Below are 27,664 nucleotides of genomic sequence, written 5' to 3' on the forward strand. Positions count from 1 at the left end.
AGGAGACTTACACTTTAGGAGGTGGAAGTGTCCTTCTTGACCCCTAGACCTAGCTACGCAGGATGAAATGGGACCTAGAAAGGGGGCTAGGTTCGGAGGCGGCCAGAAAACGAAACGTAGGAGAAACTACACAAAGAGCTCATGTTAGTGTCTAAGTAACTCACCTGTGCAAGAATTCCTCAGAGATGTGTCCTTTGATGATGTTGTGACTTGAGGTCTTGTGCCGACTCTACCTGAGTCTATCCCGAGGGAAAAAAGGGTGAAGGAAGAACAAGGGGGTTTTAAGGAAACGAACCTGTGTCTCTTGGTCTTACTACCCACGATTGTACCTGGGGCTATACCGTTAAATCGCTTGGAGCGCGGAGATGACTGTTCCTATAGAGAACCCGTCTAGGGACTTCCTCGAGCATTCCTTCAGGTAGTGTGTAGTGAAGGTAGACTGGTTGGACCAGGTGCCTGCTCTTAGGATCTGTGCCACTGCCATGTTCCTTTCGAAAGCTAGGGAGGTACTTAGACCCCTAATGTCATGGGGCCTGGGTTTTCCCGGCAGGGGAACGCCTGCACTGCTATAGGCCCTGATAATCACCTGTCTTAGCCAGAAGGAGATAGTGTTCTTCGAAACCGGCTTTTTCACTGTACCTGTGGAGACGAAAAGGCTCTTGATGCCAGGACGGAGATTAGCAGTCCTCTCCAGGTATTTCCTTATGGTTCTGACAGGACACAACCTCAAATCCTCCGGATTGCCTGAACGAGGAATTGCTGGTATTGAGAAGCCCTCAAACCTGGGATCCCACACTGCTGGATTCTGGGTTTTAGCCACAAAAGTCGGGACGAACTTGAAGGAAATCTCACGCCAACCCTTCGCGAGTGAGACCTCGTAAGACAGTCCGTGAATCTCACCCACCCTCTTAGCTGATGCCAGTGCCAACAGAAAGACAGCCTTGAGGGTGAGGTCCCTGTCCACTATGTCTTTCAGGGGTTCGAATGGGGGTTCACTTAACATCTTCAGGACTCTCGCCACATCCCACTGCAGCACTCTGACGGCTTGAGGGGGACATGCTTGTTCGAAGCTCTTGATGAGCATTGAGATATGTCTCGAGGAACCCAGATCGATGCCCTTCAGGAGGAAGACTTGGCCTAAGGCTGCACGGACTCCTTTGATGGCCGGGATAGACATACCAACTACGTCCCTGAGGTGTACCAGGAAGTCCGCAATCTCCGGAATAGAGGCCCACAAAGGCTTGATGTTTCTGGAGGAGCACCACTTCGTAAAGGTGGTCCACTTAGCCTGGTACACCGCTGCCGATGAACGCCTCAGATATCCCGACATCCTTTCGGCCGTCCTTGCTGAATAGCCTTCCTTCCTCAGGAGACGCTCGATAACCTCCACGCGTGAAGGCGGAGGGACCGAGGATTGTCGTGGAACCTTTGGAAGTGGGGTTGCTGCAGCAGGTCCGGCCTGTCTGGAAGAGGCCACGGGGGAAGACACGCTAGTTCTTTTAGGTCGGCAAACCACTCTCTCTCCGGCCACCAGGGCGCTACCAAAGTCATCCTTAGGTTGTGGGCCGTCCTCACCCTGTTGAGCACCTGTCTGAGCAACGCAAAAGGGGGAAAGGCGTATACATCCAGATTGTCCCACCGGTGTTGGAAGGCGTCCTCCAACGCTGCTTTTGGGTCTGGGACAGGAGAACAGAATACAGGGAGTTGTGCGTTCAGTCTTGTTGCGAAGAGATCCATCACTAGCGAACCCCATTTCTGGATGATGAGCTTGGCTACCTCTGAGTTCAGGGACCACTCGGTTCCCACCACTTGACCCATCCTGCTGAGTCCGTCGGCCAGGACGTTTCTTTTCCCTGGAATGAACCTCACAGCGATCGTGATCTGTTCTGACGTGGCCCAATCCAAGAGTTCCAGCGTGAGATCGCACAGCTCCCTCGATTTCAGTCCTCCCTGCTTCTTTATGTATGCTACTACTGTGGCGTTGTCGCACATCAGCACCACGGTGTTTCCCCATAGAAGGTTGATGAACTGTAGGCACGCCCTTCGAACCGCCCTCATCTCTAGGATGTTTATGTGTTGTGCCTTTTCTTCCTCCGTCCAACTGCCTCTTGCTGACCTTCCGAGGAGATAGGCACCCCATCCCTCCTTGGAAGCGTCTGTGAAGAGAAGCATCTCGGGGGGCTCGGCTGCAAAGGGCATACCCTTGAGGGTTTTTGTCCAGTCTTGCCACCACACAAGGGCTTCTTTCGATTCTGGGAGAACGGGAACCACCTTGTGGGGGGAATCTATCTGGTTCCAGAGTCCCTTCAGATTCCACTGGACGTTCCTGAGTTTGAGTCTCCCTTGGGGAACCAGTTTCTCCAATGACACGAGGTGAGCTATTAACCTCTGCCAGCCCTTTACTCTCCTGGGTTGTCCCGACAAGAAGGGGCGGAGGATTTGGTCCAAGTTGGTCAGCCTCTCTTCCGACGGAAAGGCTCACTGAACGGGAATCCAGGACCATCCCTAGATAAGTCATCCTGGTGGAGGGTGACAGATGAGACTTTACCAGGTTGATGGTGATGCCCAGAATCTTGCAGAACTGCAGTAGCTTCGCACCTTGATCCCTCAAAACTTCCTCTGAGGATGAAAGGAGCAACCAGTCGTCTAGGTAACGAATCAGGCGGATGCCCCGTTCGTGAGCCCACACTGAGACTGTTGCGAAGACCCTCGTGAAGACCTGAGGCGCTGTGGCTAGTCCGAAGCAGAGGGACCTAAACAGCAATGTCTGGGCACCCCACTTCACCCGAAGATACTTCCTGCTGGAGGGGTGAACCGGGATTTGAAAATAAGTGTCCTTGAGGTCTATGGACATCATGAAGTCCCCTTCCCTCAAGGACTATAGGACCGACTTCGGGGTGCCCATCTTGAAGTCGGTTTTGTACACAAACTTGTTGAGGGCCGAGAGGTCTATGACCGGTCTCCAACCTCCCGTTGCCTTCTCCACCAGGAAGAGCCGACTGTAGAAGCCCGGGCCCGGCTCCCGTACCGTTTCCATTGCTCCCTTTGCCAACATCGTGGAAACTTCCTCTTGCACGGCTTTCCTCTTCAAGGGGTCCTTGGGAGCCAACCACTCCGCCCGAATGGCTGGAATCAGTGGCGGAGGTTCTGCCAGAAACGGTAGCCTGTATCCCTCCTTCAACACTGTTACTGACTGTCCACGGGTCTGCTCCGTGGTTTTTCCATGCTTGCCAAAAAAGTCTGAGGCATCCCCCCACCTGAGGCTTGGGCAGGAGTAGGGGGCCTCTCTCCCTATCTTCTTCTGAAGGAACGACCTGTACGCCCTCTCCTGGAGGCCGAGAAGGAAGTTCTAAAGGAGGCTGGAGCTGATGCTGCTCCCCTACGGGAGGGCTGGGACGGCTGCGACCAAGGACCTGCTGGGGAGTCTCTCCCGTGCTGGCTAGACGAGGACCATCGGACGCAGGCCTCCTGTGGATGGGTCTCCGCGGTGCTTGAGGTCTGGGAACACTCACATCCTTCCTCTTCAAGACCTTCTCCATGATGTCCTCTGTCTCCTTCAGGGGAAAGAGGACGTCTTCCCATAGGGGCAGGCTCCTCAGGGCCCTCGCTTCCCTGTCCGGTATCTGCCTCGACAACTTGCTCAGGACAGTGTCTCTCCTCCGAAGCACCCAGTTGGCTGATAGGACTAGGGACTAGTAAGACAAGAACTTCAATGCTCTACCTCCTGAGATAATTAGCTCCTTCAGGAGAGCCTGATTCCCCGGAACTGAGAGGTCGTAGGAGGATTGAATACCTACGAGCGTGGAAGCCCACCAGTCTAGCCAAGAGGAGACGTTCGCTAGGTCTTTCGCCATCTCCTCCATCATCGTAGCCTCTGACTGGGAGAAGCATATTGGGGTTGATGAGGCTCTGTCTTCCGGGGACCCTTGGCCTAAAACTTCGAGGGAGGGCTCCAACTTGCAGGCCCCTGGATGCTGTCCCTCTGGCAGATAGAATTTACTCTGGGACCGCAGTCCCTGGAGCAACTTCGAGGAGCTCTGAGATTTGGGGGCCTCTGCATTGCCCGCCACAATCTTGTTGACGTGAGCTCTACCGAGCCTCTCGTCCTTGGCCACTGGAAGAGCCAACGGTGCCCTCCGCTGGACGGGGGCCTCCATTATCCTATTGAGGCTAGAGCGCCAGGGATCCTCGTCAGAGGGTTCAGGCTCCTCAATCCGATGGTGTCGTCTAATGAGTCCTATCACCCTCCTGTAAGCCGAGTCCTCCGCTGGGGCGCCCTCCACGTCGTCGTCGATGTCCTCCGTCTGGCGGCCTACTTCTCTAGGAGGGATCCCTCTGACGGATGCCTCCGCGTAAGGCTCTGGACGCAGGACGGGCATTGCCGTGGCGGCAAGGGCCTCCGTCCTCTGTCTGTCCTTCGTCATGGAGGACGAGGCTTCCGTGGGCTTGCCCGACGGAGAAAGCCGTCTCTCCTTCTCCAGGGTTCGCGGTGCCACTTTTGAGGGCATGACGAGGCTGCCCGTCCAAGGGGGCGACTTCCCCCGCTGGGCGGATTGAGTCGGAACCCTCGCGGTCTTACGCCTGTCGGAAGAGGTCCGCGAGTCTCTCCGTGGTTCTAGCTTGTGGCTGGAGGAGAACCTTCCTGAAGACTTGTCTCAGGGTCGCCAACCTGAGGTGCTCGGGACCGAAGTAAGGTCCACGAGCTTACTGCAGGAGATGACCACCCATTCCTCCCCTGGTGATCTGCTCCTCCTGAATTTTCTCCTAGGGGACCTGGAGCGCCTCCTTCCATATCGAGACCTGGAACGTGACCGCGATCGGGAGTGCCTCCTCCGGGATCTCTCACGCTTCCGCCGGGAATTCCTCAGGGTTTCCCCTTCCGAGGAATAGGAGGTTGTAGCAACCGATGAATCGGAGGACTCTTCATAACACGTCCGAGGGGCAGGGGCCCGGAGAGTGGTTGTCTGAACGGCTTGCTGTCCTACGGAGGGAGTGGGCTACAGGAACACATCCGGTACTGACGACGGCGGTGCTGGGGGAGAGCGCGGGCGCTCTACGCTGGGGAACCAGGATCCGAGGCCTTCCTCCAACCTCAACGGGGACCTACGGGGCGTCCTAGAAGGCATCCATTCGAGGGGATCCGCCGCCGGTGAGTCTTCCTTCTCGGGGGCGCCTTCAGCTGCGGAGGTACCTGAAAAACCTGCCCATGAAGCGGGCGAAGAGACAGGGACAGTTTTACTCCGCATGGGATCATCAGACGAGACGTGACCCGCAAGCACCAGGGCATCGTCTCTAGGACCCCCACTAAACTCACCTTCAGGCCTCCCACTTGCCTGGAAAGATGCTGCTACCCCACTATCATGAATAACAGACTCTTGGGGAAGAACTTTTGTCTTCTTCCCCGCAACGGACTTACCTCGTCCCCTACTCTGGGTAGGGGAAGATGGAAGGGAAACTCTACTCGACGGTCCTTCTGGAGACGTAAAGGGCGAATAGGTGGTAGTCTTCTTAGGCGACCGCTTGGCAGACTTCTTTTTGGTACTGAATCGTACCCACTGCACCTCACTCTAAGAATCGCACTCCGGACACGTGTCCGACGGGGAACACACTCTACCCCTGCACGAGGAGTACAAGGAATGAGGGTCTACCTCCGGCTTAGAAAGAAACGCACCACACGATTTCCCGGCTCTAGGCCCAGGACAACGGCGGGGATGCTCCATCACGCACTATCGCAACACCGCAAGACACAGGAACGCAGCGGGAAAGGATAATAAGGACAAGGTTAACACGTGAGAACGTGGGAACACAAGGAAAGGACAAGGTTAACACGCGGGGACACAAAGGGAAAGCACAGGGATACCACGTGAGAGTCACGCGGGACACAAAGAGTCGCACTGAGATAAGGAGAGCGTCAAGATGATATCGCGACGCGACCAGAGAACTTACTGTGGGTCGAGACCCAAGCTAGCACGCTTCCTGACCCGGGCCTAGCCTCAGGGCACATATCCTTCCGCCTGAGGTTAGCCCTTACAGAAAACGGAAGTAGGGTAAACTACACAAAACTCTGGTCGGATGAGAGGAGATCCCAGGTACTCCTAAGTAGTTCGAGGTAAGTTTCCGTGTTGGAACAAATAAGTATTCGATGACACACTTGGTATCATTGGTGCACTTAGTGTTAGACAAAGGTTTAAATGGGTGTGCCTAATTCTTATATATAAAAATACATTTCCTTCTTTTCATTGATAAATGAAAATGTTATAGTTTGTTACCAACTTGTTCAGCATTCTGCAAATACTGTAATCTATTATTAGCATATAGTGAACCACAGCTATATCACAATTATTAATGTGTAACTCAAGATTCGATCTTATCACAACTATTGCAGACTTCACTGCTCCACATATGTCTCCATTTCATCTAATGCCTATAAAATGAGGGATCAAGGATAGTTCTACATTTATAGCAGCTCTTAATTCATGATATAATAATTGATTTTGCTAGGAAAGGGAATTTCCTTCATCAATCATATTTACATACTGTACTGTACTTTTATGACAATTCTGTTATTAAAATTATCATCATAATATTCTTACGTCAGCTCTCCTTTATATGGTTAGAAGGGAAATTAGTTTCTCCCTTTCTCTTTTGTCCTTTACTCTGTCTTCCTCAACAATCAGAGGTAGGTCTTCATTATTACTTTCTCCATGATTACCTTGGCCTTCCTATGGTCTATGTCTTGCCACTTCCATACCTACTGCTTTCCTAAATAACTGCTTCTAATTGCTTCACATTACATGTTAAAACCATATCAATGTCAGAGTTCTCAGCTTTTTTCCAACTTCTGAACATCACATTTTTCCATATATTCCTCATACGTAATATGATCATCCCACTGTAAGCAAGACAAATAATCTTTGCATCTTAAGGTCATACCTCACCAAAACCTCTTCCATTGTCTTTGTCAATGCTTACACTTCTGCAACATAAACTACAGTCCTTATGTGCCCCTCATACATCTCAGCTCTCTCTACTTCTACTAATGGGACATTTTTATCAACCAATAGTCTGATAATTTCGCTCCACTTCATTAATACTATACCAATTCTTACTATTCTTCTAACTCCTGTTTTAGTTCAGTCTCTCTCTATAGTAACAGAAAAGCTGTTTTATGAAAACTGAGACTATATTTGGTAATGATTAGTGAGGTTTCAATAAGCTTTCACTACTCCAAATATGGCACTAAAGCAAATCCCAAATCAATGGAAGATTTGAAGCCATCTGCACATGCTGTATTGTATTGTGTTGTTCTTTTAATTGCATATAGTGTATTCTACTTTAAGTTGCGTATGAAGAGGAAGTTCTAGTGCTGAAACAATGGTTATATTTAGAATTAGCCTTCAAAAGCCATTGAAGTAAATTTGCATCTATTCTCATAAACTTAATGAAATACTAACTTGTTAAGAGTAAAATCTTGCAGAAGAGAAGTAAGCCAAATTTGTTGCTGAGCTAGACGATGATGAGACATATGGTCTGCCGGGTAATTGACCCAAACACTGCCATACTTTACCAGAAGGTCTAAGCTGCTTCCCAATATATTTTGAACTTGGTTTACTACTTTTCCAAGTTCCACTGTAAAATAATATTACAATAAGATATACGAGCTTGTGCTTTTTAAAAATATGCATCAATATATAATGGATATAATAATAATGATTTAACAAAATCTAAACAAAATTTACACAAGGTGCAACAGTACAAATTTAATGCTGTCAGCAGTCAGTACTTCTTTGATAATCTCATTGGATATCTAGAATAATCTGGTAACCTATGACAAATTTACAGTACTTTATTTTATACAACTTGCTGAAATATCTGTCTTATAATTTATCAGTAAAAAATAAACACATACCTTACCCTTGATAAAGGTGAAACAAAAATCTTTATTTTTCAGACGAGTTTCTATCCTAAAGTCTATATTCATACTACCTGTGAATACATTATCTTAAAACTATTCTTTATAGAGGATATTACAGTACAAGCAAAATGCTAAAATACTTTGAAACAATTTGACCAAAGGAGTAAAGAAAAAATTACCTTCAGTGTGTTCACATTGGGTAGCCAGCTGCCCTTGACCAGCCTTGGTGAGGAATTCACTTACAGGTGATACACTTGCCAAGAAACTCCCAGCCCCACTGAGTTTGGACCGCCATTCACCAAGTTGGCCACCCTCAAATACCCGAGATGCACTCTATAGAAGATAAAACTTTATTATGGAGCAACAAAAAAGTCAGTCATAGAGTTGATATACATGCAGTATTCTCCAAAATATGAAGGGAAATCTTTACTGAACAGGTAAGGTTCCAATGTACAACATAAAATACTTATACATACTAAAAGTAGTTCAAGCACGATAAGTTCAGTACGAAAAGCAATGACAAGTATGTACTATTTGGATTTTTTTTCTTACAATAATTTCATAATACTGTACAGTATACCAACCAATAAGCAAACTAAATGTTTATCTGAATGCTTGTAAAAAGTAAAAAATTAAACATTGAATGACAATTAAATAGCATTTTTGAGGGGTTTAATACTTTTGTTCAATAACTATTTAAACTTGAAGTTTTATTTATTATGCGTACCATTTTGGATATCAAATATACTGTACAGTATTGATATTTTCATGAATAAATTTAGTTTTTTTTTCATCTTTGAAAGGTGGAATTTACAATCTCTTAATTCATATTTGATTTTCACATAGTTTAATGCAATTTACAGTTAACTGTACAGGTGCTTACATTTATGCAGAATACTTCACTACTTTGAAAACTACCAAAATACTGAACATGAAAACAGACACATATCCAAATAATGTACAGAAGTACAAAAATGTTATTTTGATAATAAAATAAATTTTTGAATATACTTACCCGGTGATTATAATAGCTGCAACTCTGTTGCTCGACAGAAAACTCTAAGGTAAAACTCGCCAGCGATCGCTACACAGGTTGCGGGTGTGCCCAACAGCGCCATCTGTCGTCCAGATACCCAGTACTCAATGTAAACAAAGACTCAATTTTCTCCTCGTTCCACTGCGTCTCTATTGGGGAGGAAGGGAGGGTCCTTTAATTTATAATCACCGGGTAAGTATATTAAAAAATTTATTTTATTATCAAAATAACATTTTTCAATATTTAACTTAGCCGGTGATTATAATAGCTGATTCACACCCAGGGGGGTGGGTAGAGACCAGCAATATATGTTTACATTATTATGAGCTAAGAGTTTTTATTTCATTTTAGAAGTTATCAAAATAACAAAAACAAAATAAATAGGTACCTGGTAAGGAAGTCGACTTGAACAATTACTCTGCCTTTTTAAGTACGTCTTCCTTACGGAGCCTCGCGATCCTCTTAGGATGCTGAGCGACCCCTAGGATCTGAAGTATCAAGGGTTGCAACCCATACAACAGGACCTCATCAAAACCCCTAATCTAGGCGCTCTCAAGAAATGACTTTGACCACCCGCCAAATCAACCAGGATGCGAAAGGCTTCTTAGCCTTCCGGACAACCCAAAAAACAACAATAAAAACATTTCAAGAGAAAGATTAAAAGGGTATGGAATTAGGGAATTGTAGTGGTTGAGCCCTCACCCACTACTGCACTCGCTGCTACGAATGGTCCCAGTGTGTAGCAGTTCTTGTAAAGAGACTGGACATCTTTCAAGTAAAATGACGCGAACACTGACTTGCTTCCCAATAGGTTGCGTCCATTATACTTTGCAGAGATATATTTTGCTTAAAGGCCACGGAAGTTGTTACAGCTCTAACTTCGTGCGTCTTCACCTTAAGCAAAGTTCGGTCTTCCTCACTCAGATGTGAATGAGCTTCTCGTATTAACAATCTGATAAAGTCTGACCAAGCATTCTTTGACAAAGGCAAGGATGGTTCCTTAACTGAACACCATAAAGCTTCAGATTGGCCTTGTAAAGGTTTAGTACGCTTTAAATAGAACTTAAGAGCTCTCAAAGGGCATAAGACTCTTTCTAGTTCATTGCCTACGATCTCCGATAAGCTGGGGATATCGAAAGATTTAGGCCAAGGCCGAGAAGGCAGCTCATTTTTGGCTAGAAAACCAAGTTGTAGCGAACAAGTGGCTTTTTCTGACGAAAATCCTATGTTCTTGCTGAAGGCATGAATCTCACTGACTCTTTTAGCCGAGGCTAAGCATACCAGGAAAAGAGTCTTAAGAGTGAGATCTTTCAGGGAGGCTGATTGTAACGGCTCCAACCTGTCTGATATGAAGAATCTTAGTACCACGTCTAAATTCCATCCAGGGGTAGCCAAACGACGCTCCTTGGTGGTCTCAAAAGACTTAAGGAGGTCTTGCAGATCTTTATGTTTGGAAAGATCTAAGCCTCTATGCCGGAAGACCGATGCCAACATGCTTCTGTAGCCCTTGATAGTGGGAGCTGAAAGGGATCGTCCTTTTCTCAGGTATAAGAGAAAAACAGCTATTTGAGCTACAGAGGTACTGGTCGAGGATACAGAAACTGACTTGCACCAGTCTCGGAAGACTTCCACTTCGATTGGTAGACTCTAATGGAAGAAGCTCTCCTTGCTCTAGCAATCGCACTGGCTGCTTCCTTCGAAAAGCCTCTAGCTCTCGAGAGTCTTTCGATAGTCTGAAGGCAGTCAGACGAAGAGCGTGGAGGCTTTGGAGTACCTTCTTTACGTGTGGCTGACGTAAAAGGTCTACCTTTAGAGGAAGACTACTGGGAACGTCTACTAACCATCGAAGTATCTCGGTGAACCATTCTCTCGCGGGCCAGAGGGAGGCAACTAACGTCAACCTTGTCCCTTCGTGAGAGGCGAACTTCTGCAGTACCTTGTTGACAATCTTGAACGGTGGGAATGCGTAGAGATCCAGATGTGACCAATCTAGGAGGAAAGCATCTATATGTATTGCTGCTGGGTCCGGGACTGGAGAGCAATAGATTGGAAGCCTCTTGGTCAGCGAGGTTGCAAAGAGATCTATGGATGGTTTTACCCCAAGTGGCCCAAAGTCTCTTGCACACATCCTTGTGGAAGGTCCATTCGGTTGGAATTACTTGCCCTTTCCGACTGAGACAATCTGCTATGACGTTCAAGTCACCTTGGACGAACCTCGTTACTAGGGAGATGTCTTGACCTTTGACCAGATGAGCAGGTCCCTTGTGATCTCGTACAACGTCAGTGAGTGGGTACCTCCTTGTTTGGAGATGTACGCCAAGGCCGTGGTGATGTCCGAGTTAACTTCCACCACTTTGCCTCGAAGGAGAGACTTGAAGCTTTTCAAGGCCAGATGTACTGCCAACAGCTCCTTGCAGTTGATATGCATGCTCCTCTGACTCGAGTTCCACAGTCCTGAGCATTCCCGACCGTGGGCTGGGGCGCGACGCCCCAGCCCACGTCCGATGCGTCCGAGAAGAGAACGTGGTTGGGAGTCTGAACAGCCAGGGGAAGACCCTCTCTTAGGTTGATATTGTCCTTCCACCAAGTCAGACAAGACTTTATCTTTTCGGAAACCGGGATCGAGACCGCTTCTAGCGTCTTGTCCTTTTTCCAGTGAAAAGCTAGATGGTAATGAAGAGGACGGAGGTGTAGTCTTCCTAGTGACACAAATTGTTCCACGGATGACAGCGTCCCTACCAGACTCATCCACAGCCTGACTGAACAGCGTTCCTTCTTCAGCATCTTCTGGATGGATAGCAGGGCTTGATCTATTCTGGGGGCTGATCGTCTTGTTGTTCAGCAACGTCCTCATCAGAGGGTTCCTCATCCAAAAACTGATGAGGAAACGGCAACGGAGTGGGCAACGTCTGGCTCGCTGAGTCCGGTCGCACTGGTGGATGCATGACGGAGTCGGACGCAATATCATGGAACTGCTGCACAGTCTGTGAACTGTCAACAACCATGGGTGCGCGAGGAAGCACAGCGTCAACCCGAGACTGTCTAGACCGTCTGGGTTGTGCAGTCAACACCCTACCGGGTTGCTGAGGTTGATGCACTGCGTCAAAACAAGTCACCTCTGCTGGTTGTTGAACGTCCTGAACGTCAACAACCACCTCCGAGAGTCGCTTAACGTCAACGTGCGGCTGGCAACCCACACTGGGTCGCATCGGTGGAGGAACCACCTCAACTGGCAGACGCGAGTAGGTTACCTCAGCGTCAACAGGGCGCACAATCGACCGGTTGGAAGGTTGTTGGCCTGAAGGTTCGGTAGCAACCTTCTCCGTATTAAAGTCCTCTATCAAGGACGCAAGCTTGGACTGCATGTCTTGCAGCAAAGCCCATTTAGGGTCTACGGGAGCAGGTGTGGCAACAGACGGGGTTAGCGACTGAGGCGGTACCGTTTACCATCCCTGAAAGCCTTGTTATGCGTGACATAATTGTACAGCAAAACTTCAAAGGCTCGAAAACAGCTGTGAAGTTGACCTGTAAACAACTTGGAGCGTCTCCTGGCCAGGCGCCAGGGAGAGTCTACGAGAATTGAGAAGTCTATCTGGGCAGAGGCATGAACTCCCAAGCCGAGAACTTCTCTCGTGTCATATCAGACTCTCGCTCTATAAACCAGTTTAAAAGAAGGGAAAGCAAAGGCTGTATCCCCCAAACTCCTCCTGGTGAAAAACCAGTCGCCTAGCCAACGTAAAGCTCTCTAGGAGAGCGAGAGAGCACTAGCTTAAAAACAACGGCTTCGAAGTAGCTAGGCCTAGTGTAAGCTCTGACGTTTAGGCGCACGAGGAGCAGCAGTTACAAAAAGATCCGGACAAAGATCCTTAAAAAAATCATCATGATTTAATTAAAGTCCATAGGAGGCTAAGCAGCTTTAGGCTCCACTCCATCTGACAGAGTCCTCAAGGGAATATCAGTAGTAGGGAGAACAGCAACTTCCTCATCTACAGGAACCTTGTCCGATAAAAGCTGAGTCTCAAGCAAGGGAGAGACCTACCGTGGTGGCAATGCTTTACAAGCAGAGTCCACACTCACTGGTGCATTAGTAGCGGACCAGAACGCAACGTCATGTAACTGCTTGACAGTCTGTGAACTGTCAACAACTGAACTGTCAACCACAACAGGTGCGTGAGGACGCACAGCGTCCACTCGAGACTGCTTTGACTGCCTAGACTGAGCAGTCAAAACAACTCTAGAATGCGGAGGTTGACGCACAGCGTCAAAACAAGTCAACTCCGATTGTTAGTGAACGTCTTGAACGTCAACAGGAGCATCAGCAAGTGGCCTAACGTCCAAATGCGGCTGAAAAACCACACGAGACCGCATCGAGTGTGGTTCTAAACAACCTGACTGACGTGACTAAGCTACGCCAACGTCAACAGTAAGCACAAAGGAACGTTAGGTTGGCTGAAAGCCAGGATATCGATGAGATAAACGGCTAGACTCAACGGACTAATCGGCAGAATAGTCTTCCATAAGGGAGGCAAGCATATACTGCATGTCTTGCCATAAACCCATTAAGGATCAACAGAAATGGTTGTGGTAAGAGACGAGGGTAACGTCTGTGACCGCAACACTTTGCCTACAAAAAAAGACTCTCGGAGTCTGTGTTACGCTTTTGTTAGGCGGCGAGCAGTTATCCGATGACTGCATAGGGTCAGAGCTGTCCTAATGGTTGTAACCAGGACGCTGGACCTGTCCTGAAAGGACTGACTTTCGCTTAAGGGCTTCGAAACCTTGTGACAGGTTTCTTATGCGAAAAGCCTTCGGATGACGAGGAGAAACAACGTCTCTCTCGTCTTATGGTAGGGGAGATCTTGGTAAGATACACCCGATACCATAGAGGGAAAACGTCTGTTCGTTGGTCAAGGCCTCTCGAACCCATAAGTCGTTTGACATTACTTCTCCCCTGGGCTTGGGAGCATGTAAGAGGTCCCGGACTAGGTGAACGACAGGCACGAACAGACGAACCCTCGGACGCAACACTGTAACACTTTGCGCATATCACTTTATCACTTCGATTTTCTGTTTTGCACTTATTTCACTGAAATCGAAACTTTTACTGATTTCTACCTGAAACACGCAATTCTACCCTTCATTAAAAGGTAGTAATTGCGAAATCAGTCGTATAATGCAAGCTCATTAATACCAGCAAAAAACAGAAAACATATCTAAGATAAAAAAAAAAATCAGTGGCTGGGAAAGAGACTAAACACTAGTTCATATAACTACGTTTTCAATCTCTCACCGCACATAGCCTGGGGACGAGAATAAATAACTAAAACGTTTTATCCTTCCTCCCCGTACAGCGACTAGGGACGAGAGTAACTCGAGAACAACGTTACCCGCTTGAACGGAACGTTTTCTCTCCTCTCTCTCCCTCCGTCTCTATCTCTCTCTCTCTTCCTCTCTTGATTTCGCACCTAAGAGAAGAGCCCAATTATATTTCGTCAAAAAAACATGTTATTTGACTAAAGGAAAAAACTGAAAGGTTTTTCAATTAAAAAGTTCCTTTAAAATAGAATTTAAAACATTTAAGCTAAGAAAGAATGAACAAAACGTCAGAATCGATTTACTCTTACTGCAAAGTGAAACCGTGATACACTCTCTCTCTATCGTAACGATAGAGCGCATGTTGAACGTCCTGAACGTCAACAACTGCGTAGCATAAATAAACTAAACGTTAGTTCATCTTTGAAAACAGTACGAAGACTATCAAAGAAATTCTTTCATAAAATATTACATTTAAAAAGTTTTAAATCCTTAGCTCTTTAAAAGCTAATTACGATATAAAGGGCTCAACGTTGATTAACTTCGGTTTCCAAGTTAGGGTTTCCAAGTTAGGGCCGCCTACTCTCAGGAAAGGTCTATATAAACAAAACATTAAAATTATTTTTATATGTTTATAATAAATGGAAAGTTAATCGAAGAGGCCTAATAAAGGCGGAGAGATATAAAATATATAGAGGAAAATCTATAACGTGATATAATTACTAAAAGCCTAAACACACTTCCGTCTAAGGGAAGGGTCGGCCATTTAAAAGTGAAAGAAAGTCCATACTCTCTTTGTCACCATAATTAAATCTATCCAAAACGAGTTCAAGATTTAAGATGAAGATAAAACACCTGCATAGCGAAAGCTCAAAACTAGAATAAAGTACTTCACCAATTAGTTGTGAAAAAAACTCCAGTTTAGCAACAGCGAGTAAGTACGTCTTGTCGATAGCTCGACAGAGAGAAAATTGAGTCTTTGTTTACATTGAGTACTGGGTATCTGGACGACAGATGGCGCTGTTGGGCACACCCGCAACCTGTGTAGCGATCGCTGGCGAGTTTTACCTTAGAGTTTTCTGTCGAGCAACAGAGTTGCAGCTATTATAATCACCGGCTAAGTTAAATATTGAAAATAGTGTATTTGGTCAAAGATAGAGACATGAAAAGAGTATAATGGAGAATATGAAAGTGTAAATATAGCTATTCTTTTTCAAAACTCTTTGTTCATATAAATTTTCTTCCTTCACATTACTAAGAAATTAAGAAACCAAGATGAAAGTTGATGCAAAATACACATTTATTCATAAACAGGAGGATGCTCCTTTAAAAAAAACTTTTTATGCACAATGTTTCTTACCAAATATAAAGTATGCCAATGTTTAACTTCTATAAGCCTTGTATTTACTAATTCTTTGCTATGTTCAATTGCTTTTTTGACAACTGCAAATTCTTCATAACGTGGACGAAGGCCATAAAGACTGTGCTGAGGATTAGCTTCTGCTTCCTGTGAAATATAAGAAAAAAATATAAAAAAGTGCAATTTTCAAGTAAAAATGTTATTTTCATTAGTAAAATAAATTTTTGAATATACTTACCCGATGATCATGTAGCTGTCAACTCCGTTGCCCGACAGAAATCTACGGTCGGGATACGCCAGCGATCGCTATACAGGTGGGGGTGTACACAACAGCGCCATCTGTGAGTAGGTACTCAAGTACTTCTTGTCAACAAGAACTCAATTTTCTCCTCGGTCCACTGGTTCTCTATGGGGAGGAAGGGCGGGTTCTTAAATTCATGATCATCGGGTAAGTATATTCAAAAATTTATTTTACTAATGAAAATAACATTTTTCAATATTAATCTTACCCGATGATCATGTAGCTGATTCACACCCAGGGTGGTGGGTGGAGACCAGCATACATGTTAACAAAAGAAGCTAAGTATCCCGTATTTCATTTTATCAGTTATTCAAAATAACAAACATAAAATAAATAAGTACATGGTAAGGAAGTCGACTTGAACTATTACTCTGCCTTTTTTAAGTACGTCTTCCTTACTGAGCCTAGCGGTCCTCTTAGGATGCTGAACGACTCCTAGGTGCTGAAGTATAAAGGGCTGCAACCCATACTAAAGGACCTCATCACAACCTCTAACCTAGGCGCTTCTCAAGAAAGAATTTGACCACCCGCCAAATCAACCAGGATGCGGAAGGCTTCTTAGCCTTCCGTACAACCCAAAAAACAACAATAAAAAGTATTCAAGAGAAAGATTAAAAAGGTTATGGGATTATGGGAATGTAGTGACTGAGCCCTCACCTACTACTGCTACGAATGGTCCCAGGGTGTAGCAGTTCTTGTAAAGAGACTGGACATCTTTGAGATAGAATGATGCGAACACTGACTTGCTTCTCCAATAGGTTGCATCCATAACACTCTGCAGAGAACGGTTCTGTTTGAAGGCCACTGAAGTAGCAACAGCTCTCACTTCATGTGTCCTTACCTTCAGCAAAGCAAGGTCTTCTTCCTTCAGATGAGAATGTGCCTCTCTAATCAGAAGCCTGATGTAGTAAGAAACTGCGTTCTTAGACATCGGTAGAGTAGGCTTCTTGATAGCACACCATAAAGCTTCTGATTGTCCTCGTAATGGCTTTGACCTTCTTAAATAGTACCCAAGAGCTCTTACTGGGCAAAGTACTCTCTCTAGTTCGTTCCCCACCAAGTTGGACAGGCTTGGGATCTCGAACGACTTGGGCCAAGGACGGGAAGGAAGCTCGTTTTTAGCCAAAAAACCGAGCTGCAAGGAACATGTAGCCGTTTCAGATGTAAAACCTATGTTCCTGCTGAAGGCGTGGATCTCACTGACTCTTTTAGCTGTTGCTAAGCACACGAGGAAAAGAGTTTTTAATGTGAGGTCCTTAAAAGAGGCTGATTGGAGCGGTTCAAATCTTGATGACATTAGGAACCTTAAAACCACGTCTAGATTCCAGCCTGGTGTGGACAACCGACGTTCCTTTGAGGTCTCAAAAGACCTAAGGAGGTCCTGTAGATCTTTGTTGGTGGAAAGATCTAAGCCTCTGTGGCGGAATACCGCTGCCAACATACTTCTGTAACCCTTGATCGTAGGAGCTGATAGGGATCTTACGTTCCTTAGATGTAACAGGAGGTCAGCAATCTGGGTTACAGTGGTACTGGTTGAGGAAACTGCATTCGCCTTGCACCAGCTTCGGAAGACTTCCCATTTAGACTGATAGACTCTGAGAGTGGATGTCCTCCTTGCTCTGGCAATCGCTCTGGCTGCCTCCTTCGAAAAGCCTCTAGCTCTTGAGAGTCTTTCGATAGTCTGAAGGCAGTCAGACGAAGAGCGTGGAGGTTTGGGTGTACCTTCTTTACGTGAGGTTGACGCAGAAGGTCCACTCTTAGAGGAAGAGTCCTGGGAACGTCGACTAGCCATTGCAGTACCTCGGTGAACCATTCTCTCGCGGGCCAGAGGGGAGCAACCAACGTCAGCCGTGTCCCTTTGTGAGAGGCGAACTTCTGAAGTACCCTGTTGACAATCTTGAACGGCGGGAACGCATACAGGTCGAGATGGGACCAATCCAGCAGAAAGGCATCCACGTGAACTGCTGCTGGGTCTGGAATCGGAGAACAATACATCGGGAGCCTCTTGGTCATCGAGGTAGCGAATAGATCTATGGTTGGCTGACCCCACAGGGCCCATAGTCTGCTGCAAACATTCTTGTGAAGGGTCCACTCTGTGGGGATGACCTGACCCTTCCGGCTGAGGCGATCTGCCATGACATTCATATCGCCCTGAATGAACCTCGTTACCAGCGAAAGCTTTCGATCTTTTGACCAAATGAGGAGGTCCCTTGCGATCTCGAACAACTTCCTCGAATGAGTCCCTCCCTGCTTGGAGATGTAAGCCAAGGCTGTGGTGTTGTCGGAGTTCACCTCCACCACCTTGTTTAGCTGGAGGGACTTGAAGTTTATCAAGGCCAGATGAACCGCCAACAACTCCTTGCAATTGATGTGAAGTGTCCTTTGCTCCTGATTCCATGTGCCCGAATATTCCTGTCCGTCCAGTGTCGCACCCCAGCCCGTGTCCGATGCGTCCGAGAAGAGACGGTGGTCGGGGGTCTGAACAGCCAATGGTAGACCTTCCTTGAGAAGAATGCTGTTCTTCCACCACGTTAGAGTAGACCTCATCTCTTCGGAAACAGGCACTGAGACCGCCTCTAGCGTCATGTCCTTTATCCAGTGAGCAGCTAGATGATACTGAAGGGGGCGGAGGTGGAGTCTCCCTAACTCGATGAACTGGGCCAGCGATGAAAGTGTCCCTGTTAGACTCATCCACTGCCTGACTGAACATCGGTTCCTTCTCAGCATGCTCTGGATGCATTCTAGGGCTTGATTGATCCTTGGGGCCGACGGAAAAGCCCGAAAAGCTCGACTCTGAATCTCCATACCTAGATAGACAATGGTCTGGGATGGGACGAGCTGGGACTTCTCTATATTGACCAGGAGGCCCAGTTCCTTGGTCAGATCCATAGTCCATCTGAGATTCTCCAGACAGCGACGACTTGTTGGAGCTCTTAAAAGCCAGTCGTCCAAATAGAGGGAGGCTCTGATGTCTGCCAAGTGAAGGAATTTCGCAATATTCCTCATCAGTCTGGTAAACACAAGAGGTGCCGTGCTTAGGCCAAAGCACAGGGCTTGGAACTGGTACACAACCTTTCCAAAGACAAACCTTAGGAAAGGTTGGGAGTCTGGATGGATGGGGACGTGAAAGTACGCGTCTTTCAGGTCTAACGAGACCATCCAGTCCTCCTGCCTGACCGCTGCTAGGACCGACTTTGTCGTCTCCATCGTGAACGTCTGCTTGGTGACAAAAGCATTGAGAGCACTGACGTCCAGCACCGGTCTCCAACCTCCTGTCTTCTTCGCTACCAGGAAGAGACGGTTGTAGAAGCCCGGGGATTGATGGTCCCGGACTATGACTACCGCTTCCTTTTGTAGCAAGAGCGACACCTCTTGTTGCAACGCTAGCCTCTTGTCCTTCTCCTTGTAGTTGGGAGAGAGGTTGATGGGAGATGTAGCTAGAGGGGGACTGCGGCAGAACGGAATTCTGTATCCCTCCCTTAGCCACTTCACAGACTGAGCGTCTGCACCTCTGCTCTCCCAAGCTTGCCAGAAGGTCTTGAGTCTGGCTCCCACTGCTGTCTGGAGAGGAAGGCAGTCAGAACTTGCCTTTTGCGGACTTGGAACCCTTCTTGGATTTGCCACGGTGACTGTCGGCACGGGTACCTCCTCTGCTGGAGGTTCTGCCACGAAAGGGCGGGATGAACCTAGTTGCAGGAGTGTCTACTGCTGCAGGGCGGAAGGGTCTAGGCACGGAAGGTAAGGTTTTAGCCTTACGTGCAGAAGATGCCATCAGATCATGGGTATCCTTCTGGATAAGAGAGGCAGCCATCCTCTTAATCAGCTCCTCCGGAAACAGACACTTGGAGAGAGGAGCAAACAACAACTCTGACTTCTGGCAAGGAGTGATACCAGCCGATAAGAAGGAGCAAAGATGTTCTCTCTTCTTGAGCACTCCCGACACGTACGAAGCCGCAAGTTCACCAGACCCATCCCGAATGGCTTTGTCCATGCTAGACATGATCAGCATGGCAGAGTCCCTATCTGAAGGGGAAGTCTTCCTGCTTAAGGCTCCCAAACACCAATCGAGGAAGTTGAAGATCTCGAAGGCACGAAAGACTCCCTTCAACAGATGATCCATATCAGAAAAGGACCAGCAGATCTTCGATCGTCTCATAGCCAACCTGCGGGGAGAGTCAACCAGACTTGAGAAGTCGCCCTGGGCAGAGGCAGGAACTCCCAAGCCGGGTTCCTCTCCCGTGGCATACCAGACGCTCGACTTGGAAGCAAGCTTGGTAGGCGGAAAGATGAAAGCAGACTTTCCCAGTTGCTTCTTGGAATGCAACCACTCTCCCATAACCCTCAAAGCTCTCTTAGATGATCGTGCGAGAACAAGCTTGGTGAAGGCAGGCGCAGCAGACTGCATGCCCAGAGCAAACTCGGAGGGAGGAGAGCGAGGGGTTGCAGACACAAACTGCTCAGGATACAAGTCCCTGAACAAGGCAAGGACTTTACGAAAGTCTAAGGAGGGAGGCGTAGACTTGGGCCCTTCAAAGTCAGAGTGCGGTTCATCCAAATGTGCAGCTTCGTCATCCGATACTCCATCATCCGAAAGCTGAGTAGGAAGTGGCAAAGGCAGAGCAGAAAGCTGAACGGCTGAATCCGGCAGTACGGGTGCATGCGTAGCTGCGGATCCAACATCAAGCCGCTGCTGGTCAGTCTGCGAGCTGGCAACAACAAAAGCAGAGTGCTGGTGCGTGGGAGGGGCTGCGGTGGGTTGCGGAGCATGCTGTATGGTATGCGGAGCATGCTGTATGGTATGCGGAGCATGCCGCATGGGTTGCGGAGAATGCCGCATAGTGCTGGAACCCGGCAGCTCTACAGCACCTTCCCACTGCTGATGCGGTAGCTCACGCATGTCAACGGATGGTGCAGCAAGAACATGCGTCTGGCAGGGTGGACTGCGCATCGGTGGTGGAGCTCTCACAGGTGGAGTGTGGGAGCAGGCAGCCGCAGTATCTGCTGAGCGCACAACCTCGGCGGGTTGTAGGTTAACAGGTGCAGAGTTAACCTTCTCAGCATGATGCTCCTGCATGAATGCCGCAAGCTGAGACTGCATAGTCTGCAGCATGGACCACTTAGGGTCTACCGTGGTTGGAGCAACAACAGACGGAGCAGTAGCCTGTTGTGGAACCACTCTACCTCTCTTGGGAGGTGTGCAGTCATCAGATGACTGCAGCGAGTCCGAACTGACCCAGTGGCTACACCTGGGCCGTTGGACTCGCTCGGAAGGGACCTTACGTTTGAGCGGTCGTGAAACCTTGGTCCATCGTTTCCTCCTGGAAACTTCCTCCACAGACGAGGAATGTAAGGGCTCATTCGTCTGTTTGTGGATGGGACGATCTTTGACAGATACGTCCGCAACCACTGAGGATACATCCGTGCGCCGATCAAGGCCTGCCGAACCCTTTGGTCCTTCGACATTGCTTCTCCCCTGGGCTTGGGAGCTTGCAAGAGGTCCCGGACTGGGAGGACGACTGGCACGCACAGATGTACCCTCATGCGCAACACTGACACTGACACTTTTCACATCACTAGCACTGATAACACTTCCCACTGCACTTTTCGCTTTCAGCTCTCTGACATCTGCCAAGAGCTGATTACGGTCATTAGCCAATGACTCCACTCTGTCACCGAGAGCCTGAATGGCACGCAACATATCCGCCATGGATGGCTGAGCACTAGTAGCAGGTTCGGGAGTCACCACCACAGGGGAAGGAAAAGGTTGAGGGGCATGGGGAGAGGAAAAATCCACAGAGCGAGAAGAACTCCTCCTGATTCTCTCCTTCTCTAACCTACGTGCATTTTTAAGGAATTCGTTAAAATCGAATTCCGAAAGCCCAGCGCATTCCCCACATCGATCTTCCAATTGACAGGATTTACCCCTACAATTGGAACAAACGGTGTGAGGATCTATAGAGGCCTTCGGAAGACGCCTAGCACAAGTCCTAACGCTACACTGCCTGTACTTAGGGACTTGAGACTGGTCAGACATCTTGAATTTAGAAGTAGTCAAGGGGGAATTCCAAAATCTAGCAAAGTTCGTTAACAATTAATCCAAATTAATTCCAAAAGCTTGCTAAGCTAATGATAAAGCTTCCTGAATAGCGAAGGCTAAACTCTAGAGTGAATACATCACCAAATCGTGAACAACAACTCCAGAATCAACAGCGTATCCAAGTAGGTCTTGCCGGCGGCACGACAGAGGAAAAATTGAGTTCTTGTTGACAAGAAGTACTTGAGTACCTACTCACAGATGGCGCTGTTGTGTACACCCCCACCTGGATAGCGATCGCTGGCGTATCCCGACCGTAGATTTCTGTCGGGCAACGGAGTTGACAGCTACATGATCATCGGGTAAGATTAATATTGAAAAATGAATGATAATTCTGTTATTACTTACAGTTCATAAAAAAAAATCAAATACAACATATAAAATCCTTTTTGGAAGTGTTTAAAGATAGATGTTAAAAAAAAAATTTATGTCTAATATAGTTCATTGTAAGAAATGTACACATGAATTTGCTGGACTATAAACATCAAATCCAATTATTTATCTTTGTTGAACAGTTCTGAAATTGTCCAATTTTTTATTTATAGAAATTCCTAATGCATAGTGTTTAAGGAAAAAAATACTGAACCTTTAACATAGCCATGAGGTTATGTCCATCTTGTAAGTTGGCACCAGATTCCGACAGAGCTTCATTACTTTTCTGCCATTCCATCAGATTGATTTCCACATTAGGAATAGCTTCCAAGACTTCCAATCTGTTTAAAAATGAATTAATTGATTTTCTTTAATGCTATACTTATATAGTTTATTGATGAGAGAGAGAGAGAGAGAGAGAGAGAGAGAGAGAGAGAGAGAGAGAGAGAGAGAGAGAGAGAGAGAGAGAGAGAATATTAATAATCAGTTAGAATTGGGTAAAACTAATTTAACCCTTATGAGAGAGAGAGATATTAATAATCAGTTAGAATTGGGTAAAACTAATTTAACCCTTATATTACGTAATGAAATTACCTACTAAAAATTTCTAAATCTACATTGCTGCAGTTTTATTTCCCTTGGTCCTTTACAGATTCCCACAAAGAACCAAAATTATTTAGGCATTCTCAAATACCACTGGCAGCAGAATCCAAGGATTGATATCATTTACCATGAACAGATCAGTAAAAAGTTGATATTAGGAAAATTAAAAATAATCCAAGGTCTTTACACAAAAATACTATTTTTATTGTTGTAAATCAAGTCATGCTTACCAGTTACTGAATTTGGAAGAGATTCAAATGTGGTTTGAGGTAAATTATTGTCTAGAAAATATAACAGATGAGGATTAGGAGATAGGAAGGGAGGGAAGTAGGAGATAGTGATGGCAGGGATTTGAAAGAGTGAAGAAAGTGATTCCCTATGTATTGTGGGCACGTAGTTACCAGTAAAATAAAATAATAACACCTAACACACATTTATGAAAAATATCATGCATACACCCATGGTCATCATCATCATCATTATGTAAGACATGACAGAAATATTGAAATAAAAAAAGTTAACGTTAATGAGTGATTGGTATACTGTATATTCTTCATTTAACCATTGCTGACCACAAGTAATACTGTAATGCCTTCATACTGGACAGTATACAGAAAGTACTATTTAACAATGACACTGAAACATGTTTCATGAGATTGTCTTAAATGTAACCCTCAGTGAGCTCCCTATTTAAACTGCACAGCACTTCAATCTAAATCATCAGTTCTCCATTTAACTGATCATTAAATTCTGATTAATTCAATTGATTATAGAATATATAATCAACTACAATATCTCTATTTAAAAGAGTGAGCATTGAAGAAAGAAATAGTTCATGAAGCTGAATAAGTTTGAGAGAAACAACAAAATGAATAGATGAAACATAAAATGCAGAAACCGATGTAGTTAGGTACTGTAATAAGGTAGTGATACATAGAAAATTTGGGAACATCTGCAGTGTTTCAAAAAAGGACTACTGTATGTAGTAACCCCATCTTTGATAATGTGTAATGGTACACCCTTCAAAGTTATAATAGGTGTTAACATTTCAAGTTTGTGGTTTGGCTGAAAGGTTAAAAGTAATAACTGTTTTAAGTACAGCCCAAAACATACTCAAATCCTTGTAGTTTCAAACAAATGAACAGTGCCCACATAAAATACATAAACTAAAGTTTATACTGCATTCTCCTATGTGAAAACTGGTGAAAAAAAACTAATTCATTCAGCTAGGGCAACTATCATCTGCCCAGGTATAAAAATTAGATTCAAGTTGTTCAAATATGGCCCTCACACACAACAGCGGACTAGGAGTCTACAGATGTTCTGCATTTAATCATGAAATTTCTTATCCCTTTAAATGTGTGGTACAGTATTAAAAAACACATAACATGCGTAGTGCCTCATTAACACAGGTTGCTATGATCAAAATCCCTTGTGATAACAAAATCTGTTGATAATGGCAAACACCTATGACCCCTACACTGTAAATATATAAACAAGTATTTATGCATACAGAAAATAACAGACAAATATAAGGAAAATACTTGTGTGTATTAATAATAACTAATAAAAACAACAAAAACATTAATTTTCTCTCTCTCATGTTCAACCAGGGATAAGCATATCAGCTGATTAATGATCTTTGAATAACAGTTCACATCTTTATAACTAAAAGTAAAGCCTTGAAGTACAGTAATTAAAAGTAAAGTAAAAGTTGAGTCACATCCATCAGGTCATATCTGGCACCTTACTTCCAACATTACTCAAATCTTTCAATATAGTGATTTTATACAAAAATGGCCTCACAAACTCACTTGTTATGTAACCAATCAGCTTTCATTTCTGCCATTCGAACTGCAAACATGCTAAGGGTTAGGCCACGCTCCAATTGCTGCCGACTCTGCCGTGCTCCTAGATTTAATGCTTGGTCTCCACCATAGACAGCACCTTTGTTCACGAAATTGCAAATAAACATGAGAAATATTTCTATCATAAGGAATAAAACATACTTTTTTATTAGTGAAGTACCATATGTAACACACACCAAAAGGAAAAATATGACAATATGTAACATACACAAAAAGGAAAAACATAAAAACTATGTAAAAAAAGTCTATAGGCATTACTTTCCCTTATTCATTAACCAAAACAGAGCTACGTTATGATACTGTAACTATAAAGTGACAATAACAGAATTTGAACAATAAAATTTGTTATTTCTAATCCCCTGATGTTCATCTGGAAGCACGGTTTTATCAATATTACCCCTAAAACTTATAATTCTTTATTTTTTTCCTTTCCAATAGATTTAAGCCTCTAGTAAAGTAATGAGACAACCTAGCAGTTAACGGCAGCCAACAATGGCTTGTTCAAACCATATTCCCTATTCCCTATCCTCTTGACACCACAAGTCAGTGGAGAAGAGGATGGGCATGCATATTTCTTATTTCGATACTCACCTTTTGTGAGTATAGAAATAAACAATCTAATTATTAAATTCAGTTTATTTCTATAAACCTCCCCTGATATTTATATTGCTAGCTACACACTCAGATGGAGGAGAGTCACACGTGAAGGAAAGAGATAGGTAATCTATAGTTTCAAAATAATAAAAATGACTATTATTCTAGACTTGCGTAGTCTAGATTATTGATAACATACCACCTCAAAATATATTTTGAAATATGGGACTTCAGAGTATTCCCTTATTACCTACTTATACTGTATGTCCTCAACACCATATAACTAAAATTAGAATTCTTGAAATTAAGAGAAATATACATAAAATTAACCAAAATGTGTTATTGACCACTTTACCAGGAGTCACAATAAGGCCTCAAGCCCAGCAATCTTCATAAACAAGCAAGGATTTTGCATGAAAATATTTAACAAAACACCATTGAACTACTGCCAAAACCAAGGAAAACTTTCTTCAGCAAAAATTAAAGGATGTAGTTGCACTTGTAATATCATGAACCCTAAACTTCAAGGCCCTCAACAGATTCAGATCAATTCTTTCTGAGCTAAGAGAATGCCTTTTTGGACAGAGGATGATTTGGAATTTCAATCCCCTAAAAAAATTACGAACACTAACTCTAATCTCCAATGCAGTACAGAAATCCCTTGATTGTGGTCGGGAAGTTCGTATGATTGGCCTTGATTTTAGTGCTGCCTTTGACCGTGTTAATCATGAGGGCCTTGTTTTCAAACTGAAACAGTTGGGAGTGGGTGGGTCGTTTCTTAGCATTATTATCGATTTTTTAAGTAGTAGATCTCAAAGAGTTGTTGTTGATGGGCACCATAGTGAGTATAGGAATGTGATATCCGGTGTTCCACAGGGTAGTGTTCTTGGCCCATTACTTTTCATACTATATACACATGACATGTGGTTTGGCCTAGAAAATAAGCTTGTTGCATATGCAGATGATGCTACTCTCTTTGCATCAATTCCATCCCCTGAATGTAGATCTGGGGTTGGTGAATCCCTTAATAGAGATTTAGCTAAAATTAGTGCATGGTGCAAATTATGGGGTATGAAGTTGAATCCTAACAAAACTCAAAGTATGATTGTAAGTAGGTCAAGGACGGTGGCTCCTCAACATCAGGATCTCAGTATTGATAATGTTTCTTTAAATTTGTATGACTCTTTCAAAATTTTAGGCGTGATTCTTGACAGCAAATTTACTTTTGAGAAACATATAAGGTCTGTGTCTTCTTCAATTGCACAAAAAATTGGCTTATTGAGAAAGTCTTTTAAGATATTCGGTGATCAATCTATTCTGAAGAAGTGTTTTAATTCTTTTATTCTACCTTGTTTTGAGTATTGTTCTCCTGTCTGGTCTTCAGCTGCTGATTCTCATCTTAATTTGTTGGACAGAAACTTACGGTCTATTAAATTTCTTATTCCTGATCTAGATATTAATCTCTGGCACCGTCGATCAATTAGTTCATTATGCATGTTGCATAAGATTTTTCATAACTCTGACCATCCTTTACATTCAGATCTCCCTGGACAATTCTATCCTGTTCGTAATACTAGGCAGGCAGTTAATTCTAATAGCCAGGCCTTCTCCATCATAAGACTCAATACTACGCAGTACTCTAGAAGTTTTATTCCAGCTGTTACCAAGTTGTGGAATGATCTTCCTAATCGTGTTGTTGAATCAGTAGAACTTCAAAAGTTCAAAGTTGGAGCAAATGCTTTTTTGTTGACCAGACGGACATGAGTCTTTTCATAGTTTATATATGACATTTTTGTTGTTGACGTTGTTAATAGTTTATATATGATATATCTCTTTTGACATTACTTTTTTTAGAATGACTTATTGTTAATTTGTTCTCTTCAGTTATTTATTTCCTTATTTCCTTTCCTCACTGGGCTATTTTTCCCTATTGGAGCCCCTGGGCTTATAGCATCTTGCTTTTCCAATTAGGGTTGTAGCTTGGATAGTAATAATAATAATAATAATAATAATGTTTGTAGTTTTGTCCAAATAATACTGAACTGTTCTTCCAAGACAAAGAAATCTACTGCATTTACCAATGTAATGCTTACATCCTTCCCCAAAGAGGGGATTTGAACAAATTGTGACAAATTCTTAGTCCTAAAATAATTTTTAGCACTTAATGTAGGCAAAAGAGATATCATGATCATATGTTCCCTAAAGTCT

The 27,664-nt window shown here is 44.8% G+C and overlaps 1 protein-coding gene across 1 annotated transcript in view; it reads right to left on the reverse strand.

Moving 5' to 3' along the window:
- nonC (serine/threonine-protein kinase Smg1) overlaps positions 1 to 27,664 on the reverse strand; it is a 357,997-nt gene that overhangs the window by 101,859 nt on the left and 228,474 nt on the right. Inside the window, 5 exon segments of the mRNA XM_068344859.1 lie at positions 7,455 to 7,629; positions 8,095 to 8,248; positions 15,625 to 15,771; positions 22,606 to 22,732; positions 24,809 to 24,941. Of these exon segments, the coding sequence (XP_068200960.1) occupies positions 7,455 to 7,629; positions 8,095 to 8,248; positions 15,625 to 15,771; positions 22,606 to 22,732; positions 24,809 to 24,941 (736 nt within the window).

The sequence above is a fragment of the Palaemon carinicauda genome, chromosome 21, assembly GCF_036898095.1.
Source record: "Palaemon carinicauda isolate YSFRI2023 chromosome 21, ASM3689809v2, whole genome shotgun sequence".
NCBI lineage: Eukaryota > Metazoa > Arthropoda > Malacostraca > Decapoda > Palaemonidae > Palaemon > Palaemon carinicauda.